The 21,729-nt window shown below is 45.2% G+C and overlaps 2 protein-coding genes across 2 annotated transcripts in view; one reads left to right on the top strand and one right to left on the bottom strand.

The window, feature by feature from the left end:
- LOC309568506 (polymeric immunoglobulin receptor-like) overlaps positions 1–21,729 on the bottom strand; it is a 61,742-nt gene that overhangs the window by 38,157 nt on the left and 1,856 nt on the right. The window lies entirely within an intron of this gene.
- Positions 3,854–21,729, top strand: part of SELENOH (selenoprotein H) — a 94,461-nt gene continuing 76,585 nt past the window's right edge. Inside the window, exon 1 of the mRNA XM_082274184.1 lies at positions 3,854–3,948. Coding sequence (XP_082130310.1) covers positions 3,923–3,948 — 26 coding nt within the window. The 5' untranslated portion in view covers positions 3,854–3,922. The remainder of the gene's footprint in view (positions 3,949–21,729) is intronic.

The raw sequence follows: 21,729 nt of genomic DNA on the forward strand, positions 1-21,729 counted from the left end.
CAATATACACTTCCTGGGATTTTTTTTTGACCAAAGACATGAAGCAGAATGCATTTTGGACAAAATATATGAAGAAATTTTATTTTTTATTTTTTTATTGAATATGTTATATAGCAAAAATTAAAAAATAACCATTTATTGATCGTTTTTATTCATGTGGGTTCAGTGGCACTTTAACCGGTTCCCGACCGCCCGCCGCCTTTTTACTGCGGCAGTGCGTAAACCGACGTAGACCTACATTGGTTGCGTGCCTGCAGCTAGGGGACAATCGTGTGCCGCCGCCGACTCACTCCCGTCCCCACTCAGCAGCAGGGACTCCGATGCACGGGGCAGGCGGCTCCAATTGCCACCTGACACCCGCGATCGCTCCCCGCTGAGAGAGAAGAACGGTCTGCTGTTGTAACACAGCTGACCGTTCTTCTCTCTGGAATGATCACAGAGCTCATGTGATCCTTCTATATAGGATCACAGGTCTCTATGGTCATTTCACAAGCCACTCCCCCATACAGTTAATAAAACACTCCCCTAGGCTCACATTTAACCCCTTGATCACCCACAGTGTTAACCCCTTCCCTGCCAGTGTCATTATTACAGTAACAGCCGTCCGTCCTTCTGCCTGAGATGATCGCAGAGACTATGTGATCCTGCTATATAGGATCGCATGTCTCTATGGTCATCTCACAAGCCCAACCCCCCCCCCCCACCCCACAGTTAGAATCACTCCCCTTCTCTGGAATGATCACAGAGCGCCTGTGATCCTTCTATATAGGATCACAGGTCTCTATGGTCATTTCACAAGCCACTCCCCCATACAGTTAATAAAACACTCCCCTAGGCTCACATTTAACCCCTTGATCACCCACAGTGTTAACCCCTTCCCTGCCAGTGTCATTATTACAGTGACAGTTCATATTTTTAGCACTGATTACTGTAGTAATGTCACTGATACCCCCCAAAAGTGTCAAAAAGGTCAGTTAGGGGTCCGATCTGTCCGCCGCAATGTTGCAGTCCCGCTAAAAATCGCAGATCGCCGCCATTACTAGTAAAAAAAAAAACGAAAAAAAAACACCAATAAAAATGACATAAATCTTTCCCGTAGTTAGTAGACGCGATAACTTTTGTGCAAACCAATCAAAATACGCTTATTGCGATTTTTTTTTTCTTTTTTCTTTTTTACCAAAAATATGTAGCAGAAAACAAATTGGCCTGAAATGTTAAAAAAATTGTGATTTTTTTATTTATTTATTTATTTATTTATTTTGGGAATGTTATATAGCAGAAAATATATATATATATTTTTTTTTTTTCCCGAATTGTCGCTCTTTTTTTTTTTTATAGTGCAAAAAATAAAAATCGCAGAGGTGATCAAATACCTCTAAAAGAAAGCTCTAAATCTGCGATTTTTTTTTGTGGGACTGCGACATTGCGGCGGACAGATCGGACCCCTAACTGACATTTTTGACACTTTTGGGGGGACCAGTGACATTACTACAGTAATCAGTGATAAAAATATGCACTGTCACTGTACTAATGACACTGACAGGGAAGGGGTTAACAGTGTTGGGGATCAAGGGGTTAAATGTGACCCTAGGGGAGTGATTCTAACTGTGTGGGGGCTGAGCTTGTGAGATGACCATAGAGACATGCGATCCTATATAGAAGGATCACATAGTCTCTGTGATCATCTCAGGGAGAAAGATGGATGGCTGTGTTTACAGCAGACATCCGTCCTTCTCTGTCAGCGGGGGGAGATCGCTGGTGTCAGGTGGCAATCGGAGCTGCCTGACACACGCACTGGCTCCCCGGCTGATGAGCGGGAGCGGGAGCACGGCACGCGCTCGCCCCCTAGCCTCCTGAGAGCGAGCGACGTAGAGCTACGTCGCTTTGTCCAGGAGCGACTGCCTGCTTCAGTAAATCTGCGGCAGGCAGTCGTCAAGTGGTTAAGATAAAAAGCCTTCTGCCTTTACAAAATTCAGCAGCTACAGTATTTGCTGTAGCCTGGAGCTCCTCTTTAACCACTTTACCCCCGCTCACTGTGACTCTACTGCAGCACAGTGGCTTGTTCCCGTCCAGCGACGTAGACCTACGTCGCTGGACTCCTCCCCATGTGGGCGACGCGTGCGCGCCGCCGGAGGCTCGCTCCCGCTGTATTCAGTCACAGCGGGAGTCGGGCCAGGGGAGGAGCAGCGGCGATCACCGCCGCTCTTCCCTGATCGTCGGGGAATCGAGTCTGGAGATCCGCCTGCTTGTGTAAACAGAGCGGGCGGATCTCCTAAGTGACAGACAGGGTCAGATTGCAGGGTTCAGCATAGCTGAACATGCGATCTGTCCCTGTGTCACTCAGTCCCCTCCCCCCACACGTCAGTAAGCACCAGGCATACATTAACCCCTCCCTCTCCAATAAAATTAACCCCTTCCCTGCCAGTGTCATTTTTACAGTAACCCTGCATATTTATAGCACTGATTACTGCAGTAATGTCACTGGTACCCCCAAAAGTGTCAGAAATGTCAGTCAAGGGTCCGATCTGTCTGCCGCAATGTCGCAGTCCCGCAAAAAAAATTGCAGATCGCCGCCATTACTCGTTAAAAAAAAACACCAAAAATGACAGAAATCTTTCCCTTAGTTAGTAAACGCAATATCTTTTGCGCAAACCAATCAAAATACGCTTATTGTGATTTCTTTTACCAAACATAGGTAGCAGAAAACAAATTGGCCAAAAATTAAAAAAATTTTGATTTTTACATTTTTTTGGGGGGGAATTTCATATAAAAAAAATGTGAAAAATATTGTTATTTTTTCAAAATTTACGCTCTTTTTTTGTTTATAGCGCAAAAAGTAAAAATCACACAGGTGATCAAATACCACCAAAAGAAAGCTCTGTTTGTGGGAAAAAAAGGACGTAAATTTCATTTGGGTACAGCGTTCCACGACTGAGCAATTGTCAGTTAAAGTCGCACAGTGCCGAATCGCAAAAAGTGGCCTGGACATAAGACAGCAAAATTCTCCGGTGGTAAGGTGGTTAAGGCTTTACAACCAATTTATTGATACCTAAATTTAATTCGGTATCAACCTCTTGCAGTCTCTGTGCAGCAGGACTCAGACTGAGAGAGAGAGAGGAGTAGCACAAGTTTCAGTTCACCTTCTGATAAGAAACGTGCTGATAGGAGGAGAGAGCAGAGTGCCAGTGAGATGAGCTCATCGCTACACTGCTTCTCTTCTCACTGTCCAGTCACAGGCTGGGAGACCTGGGCCCACAGGAAGTGGATTGAATAATGCTGGCCATCAGACTGAGGACATCTACTGGTAGAAAAATAGTACTACAGGGGAAATCTCTTGGTTAGAGGTATATATTGCAGCAAAATCTGGTTTCATTACTTCATCTTTTATTGGTCTATTCATTTTATCTAGAGGTTTTGGGCTGGAGTTCTGCATTAACACTCCCCTACTCCATATAGAATTGAACACACGTGTTTTGGATGTGCGTACACTTTAATCTTTCCAGAGGAAGTGCTCTATAAAAGCGTAAAAAAATAAATAACAGTCTATAGTCTCTGCACCTACGTTTGATCAGCAAGTAGCGGCATGCCCAATTCTGACTATTCAATGATAATGAATTGCGAACCTTCCCCACCTGGAAATTCCCTTTACATATGACTTCAGATATGTTCCTTCCAGCTCTGTAGCTGGATATACAGAAGGGATAAGACTTTCCTGACTGAGCTTTCCATAGACTGCATCTGTAAGCCGGTTAGTATAGACTCAGTCCCGCGTACACTGGGTTATCCACCATACGAAGCAATGGACATTTCCAGGGAGCTTCTTACTATGAATGGGCACTAGTAGGATCTACCGGAGATTTTCCAACAAGGCAATTCTCTGCAGCTTAGATCTATGTTCCCCTGATGCATTCACACCTCCTACATGAAAAGGCTGGAGGGCGAATGGAGGTAAGTGATTCGATTTATTGTAACTCCATATTCATATTAAATGTTCAACATGGGACATCATACTGGCACAAAGAACCTGAAGTAGGCTACATCCCATGGATGATGTGGTATAGTCAGAGTTGTATAAAGTACTCGAAACCCATAAAAGTACAAGTGCTCGATCAAAAAGTGACTTGAGTAGAAGTGGAAGTGCTCGATCAAAAAGTGACTTGAGTAGAAGTACTAAAGTATTCAACATTTGCTACTCAAGTACTGAAAGTAAAAGTACAAGTACTGTGTTATGTAGTTCTTAACCACCTCCCACCCGGGCCATTGTACATATACGGCCGGGTGGGAGTCTCGTCCTTCTGATCGGACGTTCCGGAACGTCCTTCAGAAGGAGAGACATCGCGCTGCCGCGGGCACGCGCAGCGGCGCAATCTCGATGTGCCTGTGTCCCTCGGACACAGCGCAACAAGATGCGTCAGGAGGGCCCTGTGATTGGCCCTCCTGATTACATGACGGCTGTGTCCAATCACAGCCGTCATGTAATGTAAATAGAGCCGTTGTAACGGCTTCGATCTCTTCTCCTCCTGACAGATCCTGTCAGTGAGGAGAAGGAGAGGATCGATTCTGCAGCCGGGGTGATCAGTGAGTATTTCTAATTACTCACTGATCACAGGGGGGGTCTGTGCTGGTAATCAGATGATTGATTACCAGTGCAGCCCTGGGGGGAGGGGGTGCCACTAGAGCCACCAGGGATGCCCACCCATGACCACCAGGGATGCCCACCATGGCCACCAGGGATGGCAAACAGGGCTCAGAGAGCCTGCCAGTAGTGCCATCTATCAGTGCCGCCCACCAGTGCCCATTATTGCCCAGCAGTGCTGCCTATCAGTGCCCATCAGTGCCCCCCATCAGTGCCGATCGGTGCCGCCCATCAGTGCCACCTATCAGTGCCCATCAGTGCCGCCTTCCAGTGCCCATCAGTGCCGCCGATCAGTCCCCATCAGTGCTGCCTATCAGTGCCCATCAGCGCTGCCTATCAGTGCCCACCAATGCTGCATATCAGTGCTATCTATCAGTGCCACATATCAGTGCCACATATCAGTGCCACCCCATCAGTGCCACCCCATCAGTGTCTCCTCATCAGTGCCTGTCAGTGCGGTGTCATCAGTGCTCATCAGTGCAGGAAAAAACGTATCTATTTACAAAATTTTATAACCTAAACAAAAAAACTTTTTTTTTTTTTCAAACTTTTCGGGCTTTTTTTATTTGTGCACCAAAAAAGAAAAAACCTGGCGCTGATCAAATACCACCAAAAGAAAGCTCTATTTGTGGGGAAAAAGTGACACAAATTTGGTTTAGGTACAGCGTCGCATGACCGCGCAATTGTCATTCAAAATGCAACAGCGCTAAAAGCTGAAAATTGGTCTGGGAAGGAAGGGGGTTTAAGTGCCCAGTATTGAGGTGGTTAAAGAAAGAAGTCAAACGTTTATTAAAATCTAAAGCTAAAGTTATTAAAGAAAGAAGTCAAAAGAAGTCAAAAGTACACATGACATTATACACATTTTTTTGAGCTTCATGAAACCTGCCATCTACTGTTCTGGCAGTGGTAATTTTTATAATTGTAACGAGTAACTATGCAGCACAAAAAATAAATATCGGAGTAGAAGTATTGAAATCATTGAAAAAATGTAGTGAAGTAAAAGTGGAAGTAGGAGAAAAAAATTCTACTCCAGGAAAGTACAGATACCGCATTTCCGTACTAAGTACAGTAGTGAAGTAGTTCTACTTAGTTACTATACATCTCTGTGTATAATTAGGGTAATGAAGGTTCAGTAAGGTTTAAATAAGAAGTTCAATATGGGTCCTTGATGATGTTCTTGTGCTGGCTCCTTTAAAGGCTGCTCAGTGTTCAAGCAAGAAGGGGCTTGTGGATTACTGGAGAGGAAACACAAGCGCCATCTGAGTGTAGCACATCAAGTCATTTATTTACAAAAGGTATACAGGTACTCACAATTGAATATGAGCCGCAGCCACTGATACCATCCTGATGAACCTCTTCCCACAGGGGGACATGCTTCACAGTGCCATATATGCTTTATCTCATATTCAATTGTGAGTACCTGTATACCTTTTGTAAATAAATTACTTGATGTGCTACACTCAGATGGCGCTTGTGTTTCCTCTCATATTGAATGTTCGAAGATGGTTTGTAGCTTAAGACTTTTGCCATTAAAGAGTCAGTCCACCCAAACTTCATATTTTAGTGCCTGGTAGAAGCTTGAGAGCTGCTGTATATAGATAACACCACTGGTGGTGAGATTTCTGAAACTAGTTTCCAGGTCTGCCCACTTGCTGAACCCATTATTAGGGGTTTCTACCATGTCTGTGCTGAGTTTCCAGGTCTGCACACCTGCTGTGCCCATTATGAGGGGTTCCCACCATCCCTGTGTTGAGTTATTGGGTTTGCACACCCGCTGTGCTCATTATGAGGGGTTCCCACCATTCTAGTGCTGAGTTCCTGGGTTTGTACACCTGCTATGCCCATTCTGAGGGGTTTCCACCATCCCTGTGCTCAGTTCCAAGGTCTGCACACCTGCTGTGCCCAATATGAGGGGTTCTCACCATCCCTGCACTGAGCTCCTGGGTCTGTACACCTGCTGTGTCCATTATGAGGGGTTCCCACCATCCCTGTGCTGAGTTCCTGGGTCTGTACACCTGCAGTGCCCATTATGAGGGGTTTCCACCATCCTAGTGCTGAGTTCCTGGGTTTGTACACCTGCTGTGCCCATTCTGAGGTGTTCCCACCATCCTAGTGCTGAGTTCCCGGGTCTGTACACCTGCTGTGCCCATTCTGAGGGGTTCCTACCATCCCTGTGCTCAGTTCCAGGTCTGCACACCTGCTGTGCCCATTACAAGGAGTTCCCACCTTCCCTTTGTTGAGTTATTGGGTCTGTACACCTGCTGTGCTCAATTTGAGAGGTTTTCCACCATCCCTGTGCTGAGTTCCTGGGTCTGTACACCTGCTGTGCCCATTATAAAGGGTCCCCACCATCCCTGTGCTCAGTTCCAAGGTCTGCACACCTGCTGTGCCCAATATGAGGAGTTCCCACCATCTCTGTGTTGAGTTATTGGGTCAGCACACCTGCCATGCCCATTATGAGGTGTTCCCACCATCCTAGTGCTGAGTTCCTGGATTTGTACACCTGCTGTGCCCATTATAAGGGGTTCCCACCATCCCTGCACTGGGTTCCTCTGTCTGTATCCCTGCTGTTCCCATTATGAGGGGTTCCCACCATCCCTAATGATGGAGAATATAAGTGGAAGATCTGTTGCAATGATGGACGGGAAAACTCAAAACTCCCAGGTGGGTAAGAAAGGGGAGAGATGGGAAGAGATAGCCCTGCTGTCGCGCACCTCATCCAGGCCAAGTGGTTAGCAGGTAAAAGCAGCCTCAGCTTGATTCGCCCAAGCCATGCCCCCTAACATATTTTGCCCTTTTCATCAATACTTCTATTGCCCCTATTCAAACCCTGGAGGCAGGGCGAAGCATGTTGGGGGCATGGCTTTGATGAATCGAGCTGAGGCTGCTTTTACCTACTAACCACTCGGCTCGGGAGGTGAGCGATGACCGGGCTATCTCTGCTTTGGGTCCAGATGAACTTTTCTCAGCCTACACCCTCCCTAGTCAGTGGCATCCAGTTTGTCAGACCCCACTATCCTGAGTAGGGGTCGCTAAGCATTTATCGTGGGTCACAGAGAGATCCTACTGTTGGAGCCTCCAAGACTTAAGCCTCGTACACACGATCAGATTATCGGAATAATTTTCACCCGTTTTTTGCTGCATGCTAGTCTCATATCGAAAGGGAAGAAGAGGTTACTTTCATAGGAAAATTTTCATACAACCAAATTCAACTTCAGAAGTGATGTCATGTGTTGAGTTGTTTTGTATGCGTTCTTTCATTTCTGAGCATGCCTAGTCTTGCTCTTACGATTTTTTTTTGGACGAAAACTGTACAAAATAAATGAAAACCAGACGTTGTGTTCACGGACAGTACAAATTTTAAAGCCTCCACATTCAGTTTTTGTCATCTGAAAAATCGGCTGTCGAAAGCACCATACTAACGATCCAAGAATCGGCAGATCGTTCATCGGATGAAATTTTACTTACGATTTTCTTATCGTGTGCACTGCCCTTTACAGTATAAGAAACCAGGGAGTGACTCCACCCATTAGGCTCAAAACATCATTAAAGGGTCACTTTTGGGTGGACTAACGTTTAACCACTTGCCGACCGCCGCAAGTACATATACTGCGGCGGTCAGCCCCCCCCCCCTGGGCAAAGTGACGTAGCCGCGAGCCAATAGGGGGCGAGCGCGTGCCGCCGGAGGTGCGCTCCCGCCCTCGCTCGTTCACTGGGATCCCCGCGCGAGTGACCGGCAGCTCCGATGTCCGCCGGTCACTCGCGATCTCCCGCTGGAGAGGGAGAAAGGCAGGCGGCTGATGTAAACAAAGCCATCTGTCATTCTTCCTTATGTAACTGCAGAGATCATACGATCCTGCTATGTAGGATCGTATGTCTCTGTGGTTACATCAAAAGCCACGCCCCTTGACAGTTAGAATCACGCCCCTAGGGACACACTTAACCCCTGGATCACTAATAAAGTTAACCCCTTCCCTGCCAGTGTCATTTTTACAGTAACAGTGCATATGTATAGCACTGATTACTGTAGTAATGTCACTGGTACCCCTAAAAGTGTCAAAAATGTCAGTCAGGGGTCCGATCTGTCCGCTGCAATGTCGCAGTCCCGCAAAAAAAATCGCAGATCGCCGCCATTACTAGTTAAAAAAATAAATAAATTAAAATGACATAAATCTTTATCTTAGTTAGTAAGCGCAATAACTTTTGCGCAAACCAATCAAAATATGCTTATTGCAATTTCTTTTACCAAAAATATGTAGCAGAAAACAAATTGGCCTAAAATGTTAAAAAAACTTTGATTTTTAAATTTTTTGGGGGGGGGAATTTCATATAAAAAAATGTGAAAAATATTGTTATTTTTTCAAACTTGGCGCTTTTTTTGTTTATAGCGCAAAAAGCAAAAATCGCACAGGTGATCAAATACCACCAAAAGAAAGCTCTGTTTGTGGGAAAAAAAGTACGTAAATTTAATTTGGGTACAGCGTCGCACGACCGCGCAATTGTCCGTTAAAGTCACGCAGTGCCGAATCGCATAATAGGGCCTGATCTTTGAACAGCCAAATCCTCCGGGGCTTAAGTGGTTAATTGAAGATTCAGTTGACGAAGCATCAGTTGGTGGAGCAACAGAGAATGTAGAATTAGTTATTGGAATGTGGGTTGCTGGAGCATAAGTTCATGTCAGGTCAGTTGCTGGAGCATCAGTTGATGGACCCATTGATGGCGTTCAGTTGATGGACTGTCGAATGAAGGAGAGTAGGAGGAAAGAAAGAAACATTGAGCTAAGAACAAAGAGAAAGGGACAGATAGAAGAAGGAGACAAAAATTGGAGGAATAGAACATTGGTTGATGGAGCGTCGCCTAATTGGAGCTTCAGTTGATGAAGCATCAGTTGGTGGAGTAACAGTTGATGTAGAATTGGTTATTGGAATGTGGATCGCTGGACCATAGGTAATGGAGTGTTGGTTGACAAAGCAAAGGTTCGTAGAGCATCAGTTGATGTCAGATCAGTTGCTGGAGCATCAGTTGATGGACCCATTGATGGCCTTCAGTTGCTGGACTGTCGATTGATGGAGAGAAGGAGGAAAGAAAGACAGCAGGGAGCTAAGAATGAGGAGAAAGAGACCAGAAAGCAAGGGATGGAGCATTGGTTGATGGAACGTCACTTAACTGGATCTTCAGTTGATGAAACATTAGTTGGTGGAGCAACAGTTGATGTAGTATTGGTTAATGGAATGTGGGTTGCCGGAGCTTAGGTTAATGGAGTGTTGATTGACAGAACATAGGTTGGTAGAGCATCAGTTGATATCAGATGAATTGCTGGAGCATCAGTTGATGGCCTTCAGTTGATGAACTGTTGATTGATGATGAGTAGGAGGAAAGAAAGACACAGTGACCTAAGGACAGGGAGAAAGGAATAGATAAAAGGAGAAAGAGACCAAAATGGGAGGGATGGAGCATTGGCTGATGGAGTGTTGGTTGATGGAGCGTCACTTAATTGAAGATTCAGTTGACGAAGCATCAGCTGGTGGAGCAACAGCGAATTTAGCATTGGCTATTGGAATGTGGGTTGCTGGAGCATAAGTTCATGTCACGTCAGTTGTTGGAGCATCAGTTGGTGGACCCATTGATGGCCTTCAGTTGATGGACTGTCGAATGAAGGAGAGTAGGAGGAAAGAAAGAAACATTGAGCTAAGAACAAAGAGAAAGGGAAAGATAGAAGAAGGAGACAAAAATTGGAGGAATAGCACATTGGTTGATGGAGCGTCGCCTAATTGGAGCTTCAGTTGATGAAGCATCAGTTGGTGGAGTAACAGTTGATGTAGAATTGGTTATTGGAATGTGGATCGCTGGACCATAGGTAATGGAGTGTTGGTTGACAAAGCAAAGGTTCGTAGAGCATCAGTTGATGTCAGATCAGTTGCTGGAGCATCAGTTGATGTCAGATCAGTTGATGGACCCATTGATGGCTTTCAGTTGAAGGATTGCCGATGGAGAGTAGGAGGAAAGAAAGACAACCGTGAGCTAAGGGTGAGGAAAAAGGGACAGATAAAAAGTAGAAAGAAAAATGTCAGGGATAGAACATTGGCTGATGGAGCATTGGTTGATAAAGTGTCACCTAGAAAGCATCGGATTGTAGAGCATCAGTTGATGGAATGTTGGTTTGACAGAGCATCGGCTGATGGGGTGCCGGTTGTTGGAAGGTCAGTTTTTAGAGTATTTCATAATACAGAGTTGATTTATATAGTAGCCCCAGTTGGAAAAAACAACATACCCCTAGGTGTTTTAGGAGAGAAGTGGATCCAAGTAGCACCAAGCAGGACAAGTATTTTAGGTAAGACCACATGGAATGTTTTAGCCCAACTCTGGGCAATTATAAAAAGGAGCTCAGCCCATGATGAAAATAAATAAGCAGCTCTGGCTGCAATACTCAACCCCCTCTCCAGAACTATCCCCTGCTATACCTCTTCTTTCCCACAAGAAGCCTTCAGTGTTCAGGGATGATTGACACCAAGCAAGGACATATTGTGAGCATGGGCATCCGCAAGAGGGGGGGGCAAGTGCCCCCCCCCCTGGAAATTTCCTGGCCTGCTCTAAGAGGGGGAACTATGGGGACCCTGCGCTGAAGGGGGAATCTCTGGGGGACCCTGCTCTAAAGGGGATCTATGGGGACCCTGGCCTGGCCTTCTCTAAAGGGAGAATCTATGGGGGCCCTGGCCTGCCCTAAAGGGGATCTATGGGGGATCCTAGTCTGTTCTAAAGGGGATCTATGGGGGACCCTGGCCTGCCCTAAAGGGAATCTATGGTGGGATTCTAACCTGCTCTAAAGGGGATCTATGGGGGACCCTGGCCTGGTCTTCTCTAAAGGGGGAATCTATGGGGGCCCTGGTCTGCCCTAATGAGGATCTATAGGGGATCCTACTCTGTTCTAAAGGGGATCTATGGGGGACCCTGGCCTGCACTAAAGGGGATCTATGGGGGATTCTAACTTGCTCTAAAGGGGTTCATATTGGCTATATATATATTTATATATTCTTTGCAGGGAGTGCCTGGAGTACCTGGTGGTGCAGGAAAACCTTATAGCACGAGGAATATAGGTGAAAAGGTAAGACTAAAGAGGGATCTATGGGGACCCTGGCATGCTCTAAAGGGGGATCTATGGGGACCCTGCTCTAAAGGGGATCTATGGGGGACCCTGGCCTGCACTAAAGGGGATTCTAACTTGCTCTAAGGGGGTTCATATTGGCTATATTTATATATATATATTCTTTGCAGGGAGAGCCTGGAGTGCCTGGTGGTACAGGAAAACCTGGTAGCACAAGGAATATAGGTGAAACGGAGACTATGGGGACCCTGGCCTGCTCTAAAGGGGGATCTATGGAGACCCTGCTCTAAAGGGGATCTATGGAGGGACCCTGGCCTGGCCTGCTCTAAAGGGGGACCTATGGGAGTGAAAAGGGGCGGAGCATGTGTGACCTTAAAATTATGCCCCCCCCCCCCCCTTGAACAAAGTTCTGCGGACGCCCATGATTGTGAGTCCAGAATTTCAAGGACCTGCCCCCTAAAGGGGCAGCATAAATATGCAGAGAGTGGTGCTGGTGTCATTAGTGCTGATTTCTGAATCATTGAGGACTTCCCATGGCTAGGAGAAGACCTGAAGAGGACCCTGTACGTCACATGAAATAGATAAGTATATATCAAAATGTATGGGGATGGGCGGGGGGACCGGGGGTTGAGTTCGGTGTTGGTATTTTTGTTTAACCTTTCTCATTTCCATATGCTTGCTGTACCATATTCTTTATCACACCTAATACACAGAAAACAAAGATGCTCCCCCTGGAGGTTATCAGCATAGTACTGCAACTACTTAGCCTGTCAGCAACTGCTGAGCTAAAATCTCCATCACACAGAAAATGAATTATTTCCAATCAGTCATACCTGACTGGTAGGCTTCCATTGATCAAGAAGAACAGTAAAGTACTATCACTGTTCAGGAGTATATGTCATGCCTGACTGTTTCGCACATTGCAAACTACATGGAAAGATTTTAAAATAGTAAAGCACAATTACTGCCATGACACCTGTGACTTCTACCTGTGTATTTATTACATTAAAACTTTTATGGTTTCCCCTTTAAGGCCACCGTTCCCCATGTCTTCACCTCGGCACCAACCTTTGAAGTGCTGCCACCAATCTCGCCAATCCTGTTTACCAGAATGGCCGGGAAGATAAATTTGCATTGGCACGATCTGGTTCCTGGTTACACTGTGACTTTGGACAATGTTGATATAGAGCCGCCAAGAAGGTTAAAGTAAACATCTTTATAGCTTGTCCTCGTGATTACGGCTATTTCTGCTTTGTAGCGTAATTCCAAAATCAAAGTCCTGGCTATCTGGAAAAAATGAGGGGGGGTGGGGTCAATTTCCTGTGATCTGATTTTGGTTGGTTAAGGTAATGTGTAGCCAGGCATGAAAGTAGGTTGCTATATCTCCTTATCGAAAATGCTATTGGCCTGGCCTTGTCTATCCGCAATACTCTCTGAGCCCCTGACCTTCGATGAATATGCAGGAAGTTTTCTGCTTGTATGTCCCAGCTCTGGGTCCCCGAGAGTATGAGAACCCGTTCCTACCAGCGGAAGTACGGCTGGATTGTGAGGGGAAGAAGCAGCACAAGGAGCCAATCCCTGCGCTGCTTCTCCTTTCACTGCTCAGTCACAAGCTGTGGGCGGGTCCAGTGTAGCACGCTATGTATAGAAAAAATACTGCAGGAGATTTCTCTGGATTGAAGGTGAATGTTTTACAGCAAGAGCTGTTTTTGTTACTTTATCCTTTAATGGGCTTTTCATTTTTTTCTTGGCTCAAATTATTTTTTATCTTCTGGCCAAACCTTTTCCTTTATTGAACTTCTGTCTGCTGTCAGAGACTGCAGACAAGCTACAAGAGATAGTCAGAGACTGCAGACAAGCTACAAGAGATAGTCAGAGACTGCAGACAAGCTACATGAGATGCTTAGAGACTACAGGCATGGTACAGGGGATGGTCAGAGACTTCTAGCATGTTACAAGACATGGTCAGAGACTAAGCGCATGTTACGAGAGATGGTCAGAGACTAAGCGCATGTTACGAGAGATGGTCAGAGATTAAGGGCATGCTACAGGGGATGCTCAGAGACTACAAGCATAGTACAGGAGATGGTACCAGAGACTTCGGGCCAGAGTTGTATAAAGTGCTCGAAACCCATACTTGAGTAAAAGTACAAGTGCTCGATTAAAAAGTGACTTGACTAGAAGTGGAAGTGCTCGATCAAAAGTGACTTGACTAGAAGTGGAAGTGCTCGATCAAAAGTGACTTGAGTAGAAGTACGAAGTATTCAACATTTTTTGTACTTAAGTATTGCAAGTAGTTTTTTTAAAAATTTTGCTACTCAAGTACTGAAAGTAAAAGTACAAGTACTGTGTTATGTAGTTATTAGAGAAAGAAGTCAACTTTTGGAACATCATATTGTTTTTTATTATTTCAAATGCAGCTTTTATTTATACATACAGTAGCTTTTATTTTCGTATGCGCTGATAATACACATGTTTTGAACTTCGTGAAACCTGCCATCTACTGTTCTGGCAGTGGTAATTTTTATAATTGTAAGGAGTAACTATGCAGCACAAAAAAAAATATTGGAGTAGAAGTATTGAAATCATTGAAAAAATGTAGTGAAGTAAAAGTGGAATTAGGAAAAAAAAATTCTACTCCAGGAAAGTACAGATACCGCCTTTTCGGTACTTAAGTACAGTAGTGAAGTAGTTCTACTTAGTTACTATACATCTCTGCTTCAGGCATGCTATAGGTGATGATCAGAGACTTCGGGCATGCTACAGGGGATGCTCAGGGACTACAGGCATGGCACGGGAGACAGTACCAGAGACTAAGTTTATGCTACAGGGATGCTCAGAGACTACAGGCATGCTACAGGGATGCTCAGAGACTACAGGCATGCTACAGGGATGTTCAGAGACTACAGGCATGCTACAGGGATATTCAGAGACTACAGGCATGCTACAGGGATGCTCAGAGACTACGAGCATGCTACAGGTGATGGTGAGAGACTACAGGCATGCTACAGGTGATGGTCAGAGACTACAGGCATGCTACAGGGGATGCTCAGGGACTACATTCATACTACAAGAGATAGGCAGAGACTAAGGGCATACTACAGGGGATAGTCAGAGACTGCAAGGAATGGTCGGAGACTACAGGCATACCACAAGTAATGGTCAGAGAGTACAGTTATGCTACAAGAGATGGTCAGAGACTTCAGGCATGCTACAGGGAATGCTCATTGACTACGTTCATGCTACAAGAGATGGTCAGAGACTACAGGCATGCTACAGGGGATGCTCAGGGACTACGTTCATGCTACAAGAGATAGGCAGAGACTAAGGACATACTACAGGGGATGGTCAGAGACTGCAAGGAATGGTCGGAGACTACAGGCATGCTACAAGTAATATTCAGAGAGTACAGTTATGCTACAAAAGATGGTCAGAGACTATGGGAATGCTGCAGTGAATGCTCATTGACTACGTTCATGCTACAAGAGATGGTCAGAGACTTCAGGCATGCTACAGGGGATGCACAGCGACTACGTTCATGCTACTAGAGATGGTCAGAGACTTCAGGCATGCTACAGGGAATGCTCATTGACTACGTTCATGCTACAAGAGATGGTCAGAGACTATGGGCATGCTACAGGGAATGCTCATTGACTACGTTCATGCTACAAGAGATGGTCAGAGACTTCAGGCATGCTACAGGGGGTGCTCAGGGACTACGTCCATGCTACAAGTGATGGTCAGAGACTTCAGGCATGCTACAGGGGATGCACAGCGACTACATTCATGCTACAAGAGATAGGCAGAGACTAAGGACATACTACAGGGGATAGTCAGAGACTGCAAGGAATGGTTGGAGACTAAAGGCATGCTACACGGGATAGATACAGACTATAGCTGTAGCGCACCCAATAATCTCAAGTGAAATGGGATCCCCCACCCTGCACAGCCAGGCACACCAAATTTCCAGAGTCAGAAATAAGTCAAGTGCTTTGTTTTGTTGCTTTATTGAGGGGATTAAACTTAGATGGGGAATAGGGGTATTATGGGATGCCCACTTGACTTCAAACAACTTGAGGGACAACTTTTCCTATATACAGTCTGTATACCCTCCTCTGCTTCCTCCAGCACATTTGCTTGCAGAACTCTGCTGGCACACTCATAAAAAATGATCTGGCACAGCACTCGGTCAGATTGTTGAGCAAGAGCCTGTTATAGGCAGGAACGTGAGGCCCCTTTTAGGTTTGTAGCAAGAACCAGTGTCCAGAATACAGAATAGTGTCTGTAGGGTCCTGAGGGCCACACAATAGGAGCCAAAAAGGGCCACATACGGCCCTGGGCTGTAGGTTGGGCCCCATGGACATAGACTGTGCACTCCACATGTTCTGCTCGCCTGCAGTGGGTAGGGCAGTGGTTGTGCCAAGTAAAGTTGCCTCTGGCAGTTTGATTGATGCATGATGATGGCACCTCCTTCAGCCATCTCTGGGTTTACACATCAAACAAAACAACTGTCTGTTCTGTCCTTATTATGATCCCCCCCCCCCCCTCTGAGATAATCAACCCCCAGATGGGATGAGATGCACAAAGCAAGGTCCATAAAAACATGGATGAGCGAGTTTGGGGTGGAGGAACTTGACTGGCCTGCACAGAGTCCTGACCTTAACCCGATAGAACACCTTTGGGATGAATTAGAGCGGAGACTGCGAGCCAGGCCTTCTCATCCAACATCAGTGCCTGACCTCACAAATGCCCTTCTGGAAGACAAGCATTCCCATAGACCAGGGTTCTGCAAACTTTCTAAACAAAGGGCCAGTTTACTGTCCTTCAGACTTTAGGGGGGCCGGACTGTGGCCATTGGGAGTAGAATAGGTGCCCTATGGTTTGTTTCAGTGGGGGTATTTGTGCCCCTTCATTGGTGTCATTGGAAGGAAATGTGCCCCATCATTGGTGTTATTGGGCTCCATTGTTGGTGTCACTGGGAGAAATGATGCCCCATCGTTTGTGGCATTGGGAGGAATTGAGGCCCTTCATTGATGTCAGTTTGGGATATTATGCCCCACTGTTGCTATTGGTGGATGAAATAGTACTCCAAGGGCTGAGTAAAAACAAAGGGCCGAATTTGGCCTCCGGCCTGCAGTTTGGTGCCCCCTGCCATAAACACACTCCTAAACCTTGTGGACGGCCTTCCCAGAAGAGTTGAAGCTGTTATAGCTGCAAAGGGTGGGCCAACTCAATATTGAACCCTACGGACTAAGACTGGGATGCCATTAAAGTTCATGTGCGTATAAAGGCCAATACTTTTGACAATATAGTGTATATATATATATATACTGCTCAAAAATTAAAGGATTTCATCCCCATACCAAATGGCAGTCAGGGTGCCATTGTCTAGCCTGTAGAGGTCTGTGCGTCCCTCCATGGATTTACCTCCCCAGACCATCACTGACCACCACCCAACCCGTCATGCTGAACGATTTTACGGGCAGCATAACATTCCCCACGGCTTCTCCAGACTCTTCCTTGTCTGTCACATGTGCTCAGGGTGACTCTGCTCTCATCTGTGAAAAGCACAGGGTGCCAGTGGTGGAGCTGCCAATTCTGGTGTTCAATGGCAAATGCCAATCAAGCTCCACAGTGTCGGGCAGGGAGCACAGAGCCCCCTAGAGGACGTCAGGCCCTCAGGCCACCCTCATGAAATCTGTTTCTGATTGTCTGGTCAGAGACATTCACACCAGTGTCCTGCTGGAGGTCATTTTGTAGGGGTCTGGCAGTCCTCATCCTGTTCCTCCATACACAGAGGAACAGATACCGGTCCTGCTGATGGGTTGGGGACCTTCTACCGCCCTGTCCAGCTCTCCTAGAGTAACTGCCTGTCTCCTGGAATCTCCTCCATGCTCCTGAGACTGTGCTGGGAGACACAGCAAACCTTCTGGCAATGGGACGTATTGATGGGCCATCCTGGAGGAGTTGGACTGCCTGTGCAACCTCTATAGCACACAGGGCTGTCTTTAACATGGGGCAAAAGAGGCAGCTGCCCCGGGTCCAGTCATTATTGTGGGGCCCAAAGCAGCTGCCCCCTGAGCCCACCCAAATAATTGATAAGTGGATTCAAGAGAGCCCAAGAAAATGTTTGCCCAGGGTCCAATCAAAATTAAAGACGGCCCTGATAGCACATATGTCAAAAACAAGGCCTGCGGGCCAAATCCGGCCCTCCAGACCATTTCATGTGGCCCTCGCCCTTATCCTAGAGCTCCAGCCCTCCTTTGGGTCTCCTCCAGACCCTGCACTTTCTGCTTCCCAGCTCAGACACCAGCTTCCTACCAGCAGCAACACAAGGTAAGGGGGTGCGCTTTGATGTAAGGGAGGGTAGGGCAGGACCCTTAACATCTGATGTAAGGGGGGGGGATACTCTGGACATCTAGTATTACAGATACAAGGTCAATAATAATGCTGATGCAGCCCTTGAAGAAGTTGAGTTTGACACCCATGTTCTATAGGGTCCAGGTATGGCCTCATGCTACCAGTAGTGACATTGACCCCCCTCTATAGGGTCCAGGTATGGCCTCATACTACCAGTGTGACACTGACCCCCTCTATAGGGTCCAGGTATGGCCTCATACTACCAGTAGTGACACTGACCCCCCTCTATAGGGTCCAGGTATGGCCTCATACTACCAGTAGTGACACTGACCCCCCTCTATAGGGTCCAGGTATCTCCTCATGCTACCAGCAGTGGCACTGACCCCCCTCTATAGGGACCAGGTATGGCCTCATGCTACCAGTAGTGACATTGACCCCCTCTATAGGGTCCAGGTATGGCCTCATACTACCAGTGTGACACTGACCCCCTCTATAGGGTCCAGGTATGGCCTCATACTACCAGTAGTGACACTGACCCCCCTCTATAGGGTCCAGGTATCTCCTCATGCTACCAGCAGTGGCACTGACCCCCCTCTATAGGGACCAGGTATGGCCTCATGCTACCAGTAGTGACACTGACCCCCTCTATAGGGTCCAGGTATGGCCTCATACTACCAGTAGTGACACTGACCCCCTCTATAGGGTCCAGGTATGGCCTCATACTACCAGTAGTGACACTGACCCCCTCTATAGGGTCCAGGTATGGCCTCATGCTACCAGTAGTGACACTGACCCCCCTCTATAGGGTCCAGGTATCTCCTCATGCTACCAGTAGTGACACTGACCCCCTCTATAGGGTCCAGGTATGGCCTCATGCTACCAGTAGTGACACTAACCCCCTCTATAGGGTCCAGGTATCTCCTCATATTACCAGTAGTGACACTGACCCCCCCTCTATAGGGTCCAGGTATCTCATCATACTACCAGTAGTGACACTGACCCCCTCTATAGGGTCCAGGTATCTCATCATACTACCAGTAGTGACACTGACCCTAGCCAAATGCAAAGCTAGTGAAAAACAGTCAGAAAAGATGAGTAGGGAAAAACACGTCAGTGGCCTCCAGCTGTAAAACCATTCCTGTTTTGGTGGTCATCTAATTGTTGCCTATCTAGCGCCCCTGTTGGTAATTTCATTAACACCAAATCAGCTGAAACTGATTAACAACCCCCCCTGCTACTTACCTGACCAGATCAATATCCCAGGAGTTTACTTGACTTGATGCTTTACTCTGATTAAAAAGTTCCTTTCTTTTTGTTGAGCAGTGTATATAAAACGATATACAGTAATATACAATGTACTATAGTGGAACCGTTATCGTGGTCCTTTAATATTGTGTCAGTGCAGCTTGTTCATAACGTCCTTTTCCCCACACGAGGCGGAGGCCAGGAAAATATCGTAATGTAAAAATCCTTCAAAATGCGACAAGGTAAGAATTGAACTCCGCATTGGAAGAAATGAGGGTTTGGCTGCACAAGTGGCCATCCAGTTGGACCTATTAGCACTGTATCTACATTAAATGTATCTAAGCGAAAGAGCCCCAACTATGTGGTTGTACAACTATTTTTATACAGATTACTGTTTTTACTTTTGTGATATTTAAATAAAGATGTTATTTTAAACATTTTGTGCTTTCCCAGTTTATGACAACCTCACAGTCCTAAAAGTCCAAATCCCAAGAAGAGAGTTTGGGTCAATTCCCTTCCTTGGGTTTGAGTTCCCCGACACTCCTAGATTGCCTGGGCTCCTCTTCTTTTTATTTTCTGATTTAATCAATATTAAGGATGTGGATGTGATTGGTTGTCCTTGAAACCGACATTTCTAAATTATTTCTGGCCATCCAGTAGTCACAAACCTGGCAGTTTTTAGTAAATTTCCAACATTTTCCAACTAAGTATCAAATACCATTGCAAGTAACGGCCAGAAACTCAGCAATTTACCACCCACTAGTTCTACCGGCCACCAGATTTAGGTTAATTTTTAAGCCAAAATTTGATGTGCGGGATTTTAATCGTAATTAAATCCATATGAAATGGAAACAGTAAAAAAAAAATAACAGCAATCTCGCCAAAAGCGATCGGATTTTCCTGCCACGCTTGAATGGAGCTATTTCTATTCCATCCTCTTGCGGTCTATGGAAACCGCCATCTATTGTATTCTACTGTGTATGTTTGTTTTATACTCAAAATAAAAAGCAATCAAAATGTACATAAGAAAGAAAAAAGGTATTCTACAGCTTTAGGTCTAGGACACATCGAACGTGTGATTGTTTGAATAGATTGCCATATGTACGGGTAGCTTTACAACCAGGCACAAAGCGTGAGAGCGACCCTGGAAATCCAAAGCTGGGTATATGCAGGCATCTGTTTTTCATTCTTTTTTTTTTTTCTTTTTTTTTCATTTCATTCAACAAAAAACTGACAAATCCCAACATCCTAAAATGGATCTCCCCTGCTGTGTTATTGTATCCTGAGTCCTGACAGTAGAAACTCCCTCCCCCCCACCCCATGAGAATACACAGATCAGTGCTGCAGCCTTTGGCTACAAGTGCTAATAGAATACTGGCTTTGACTGTTCGTTGTTAGACCGGCTTCTGATGAACAGACAGGGGTACACACATTCTGCAGGAACCGGCCGGATTTCATTCTGTGTATACCCGGCCTAAGACACCGGACAGCAACCCCGATAATCATATAGCACAGCGACTTGATACAAAGTCATATAAAACGATACAAAGTAACTTTTAGATGTCTGTTAAAAGTTACGAGATATACCTTGAGAGCCGGTAGCGTAACACAAGCCATAGCAGCTCATGTAACTGCTATGGGGGCCTGGGGTAGGAGGGGGGCCCCATTAGAAATAAATTGTTTCCATATTGAAGGACTGAAATCAGAATTCAGGATGTCACCATATGTATATATATATATATATATATATATATATATATATATATATATATATATATATACAGTATAGATATATATATACTGTATATTATTTCTAATTCAACAATACCTTCCATCCACAGCACTGGACCTATGTAGTGTCACTATGGTTTGTATTAGTATTATTATTCAAATTATTGTTTCAGAACACTATTACTAGTATTTTTATTTATTTTGTTTTAATATTATATATATATATATATATATACTGTATATATATAATATTGTTAATTCAACTATACCTTCTATCCACAGCACTGGGCCTTTGTAGTGTCCTGACTTAAAAAAAATACTAATACAAACCATAGTGATATTTTATAATTATTATTTCAGAACACTATTACTAGTATTTTTATTTATTTTGTTTTATTGTTTTTATATATATATATATAATTATTATTATTGCTAATTCAGCTATAACTTCTACGCACAGCATTGGACCTTTGTAGTGTTCTGACTTAAAAAATATCACTATAGTTTATATTATTATTATTTAACATTATTATTATTATTTTATAACACTTTTACTAGGATTTTCTATTTGTTTTATTTTTATTTATTTTTATTACTAATTCAACTATCACTTCTATCCACAGCACTGGACCTTTGTAGTGTTCTGACTTAGAAA

The sequence above is a fragment of the Pelophylax lessonae genome, assembly GCF_965119305.1.
Source record: "Pelophylax lessonae genome assembly, chromosome: 12".
Classification (NCBI taxonomy): domain Eukaryota; kingdom Metazoa; phylum Chordata; class Amphibia; order Anura; family Ranidae; genus Pelophylax; species Pelophylax lessonae.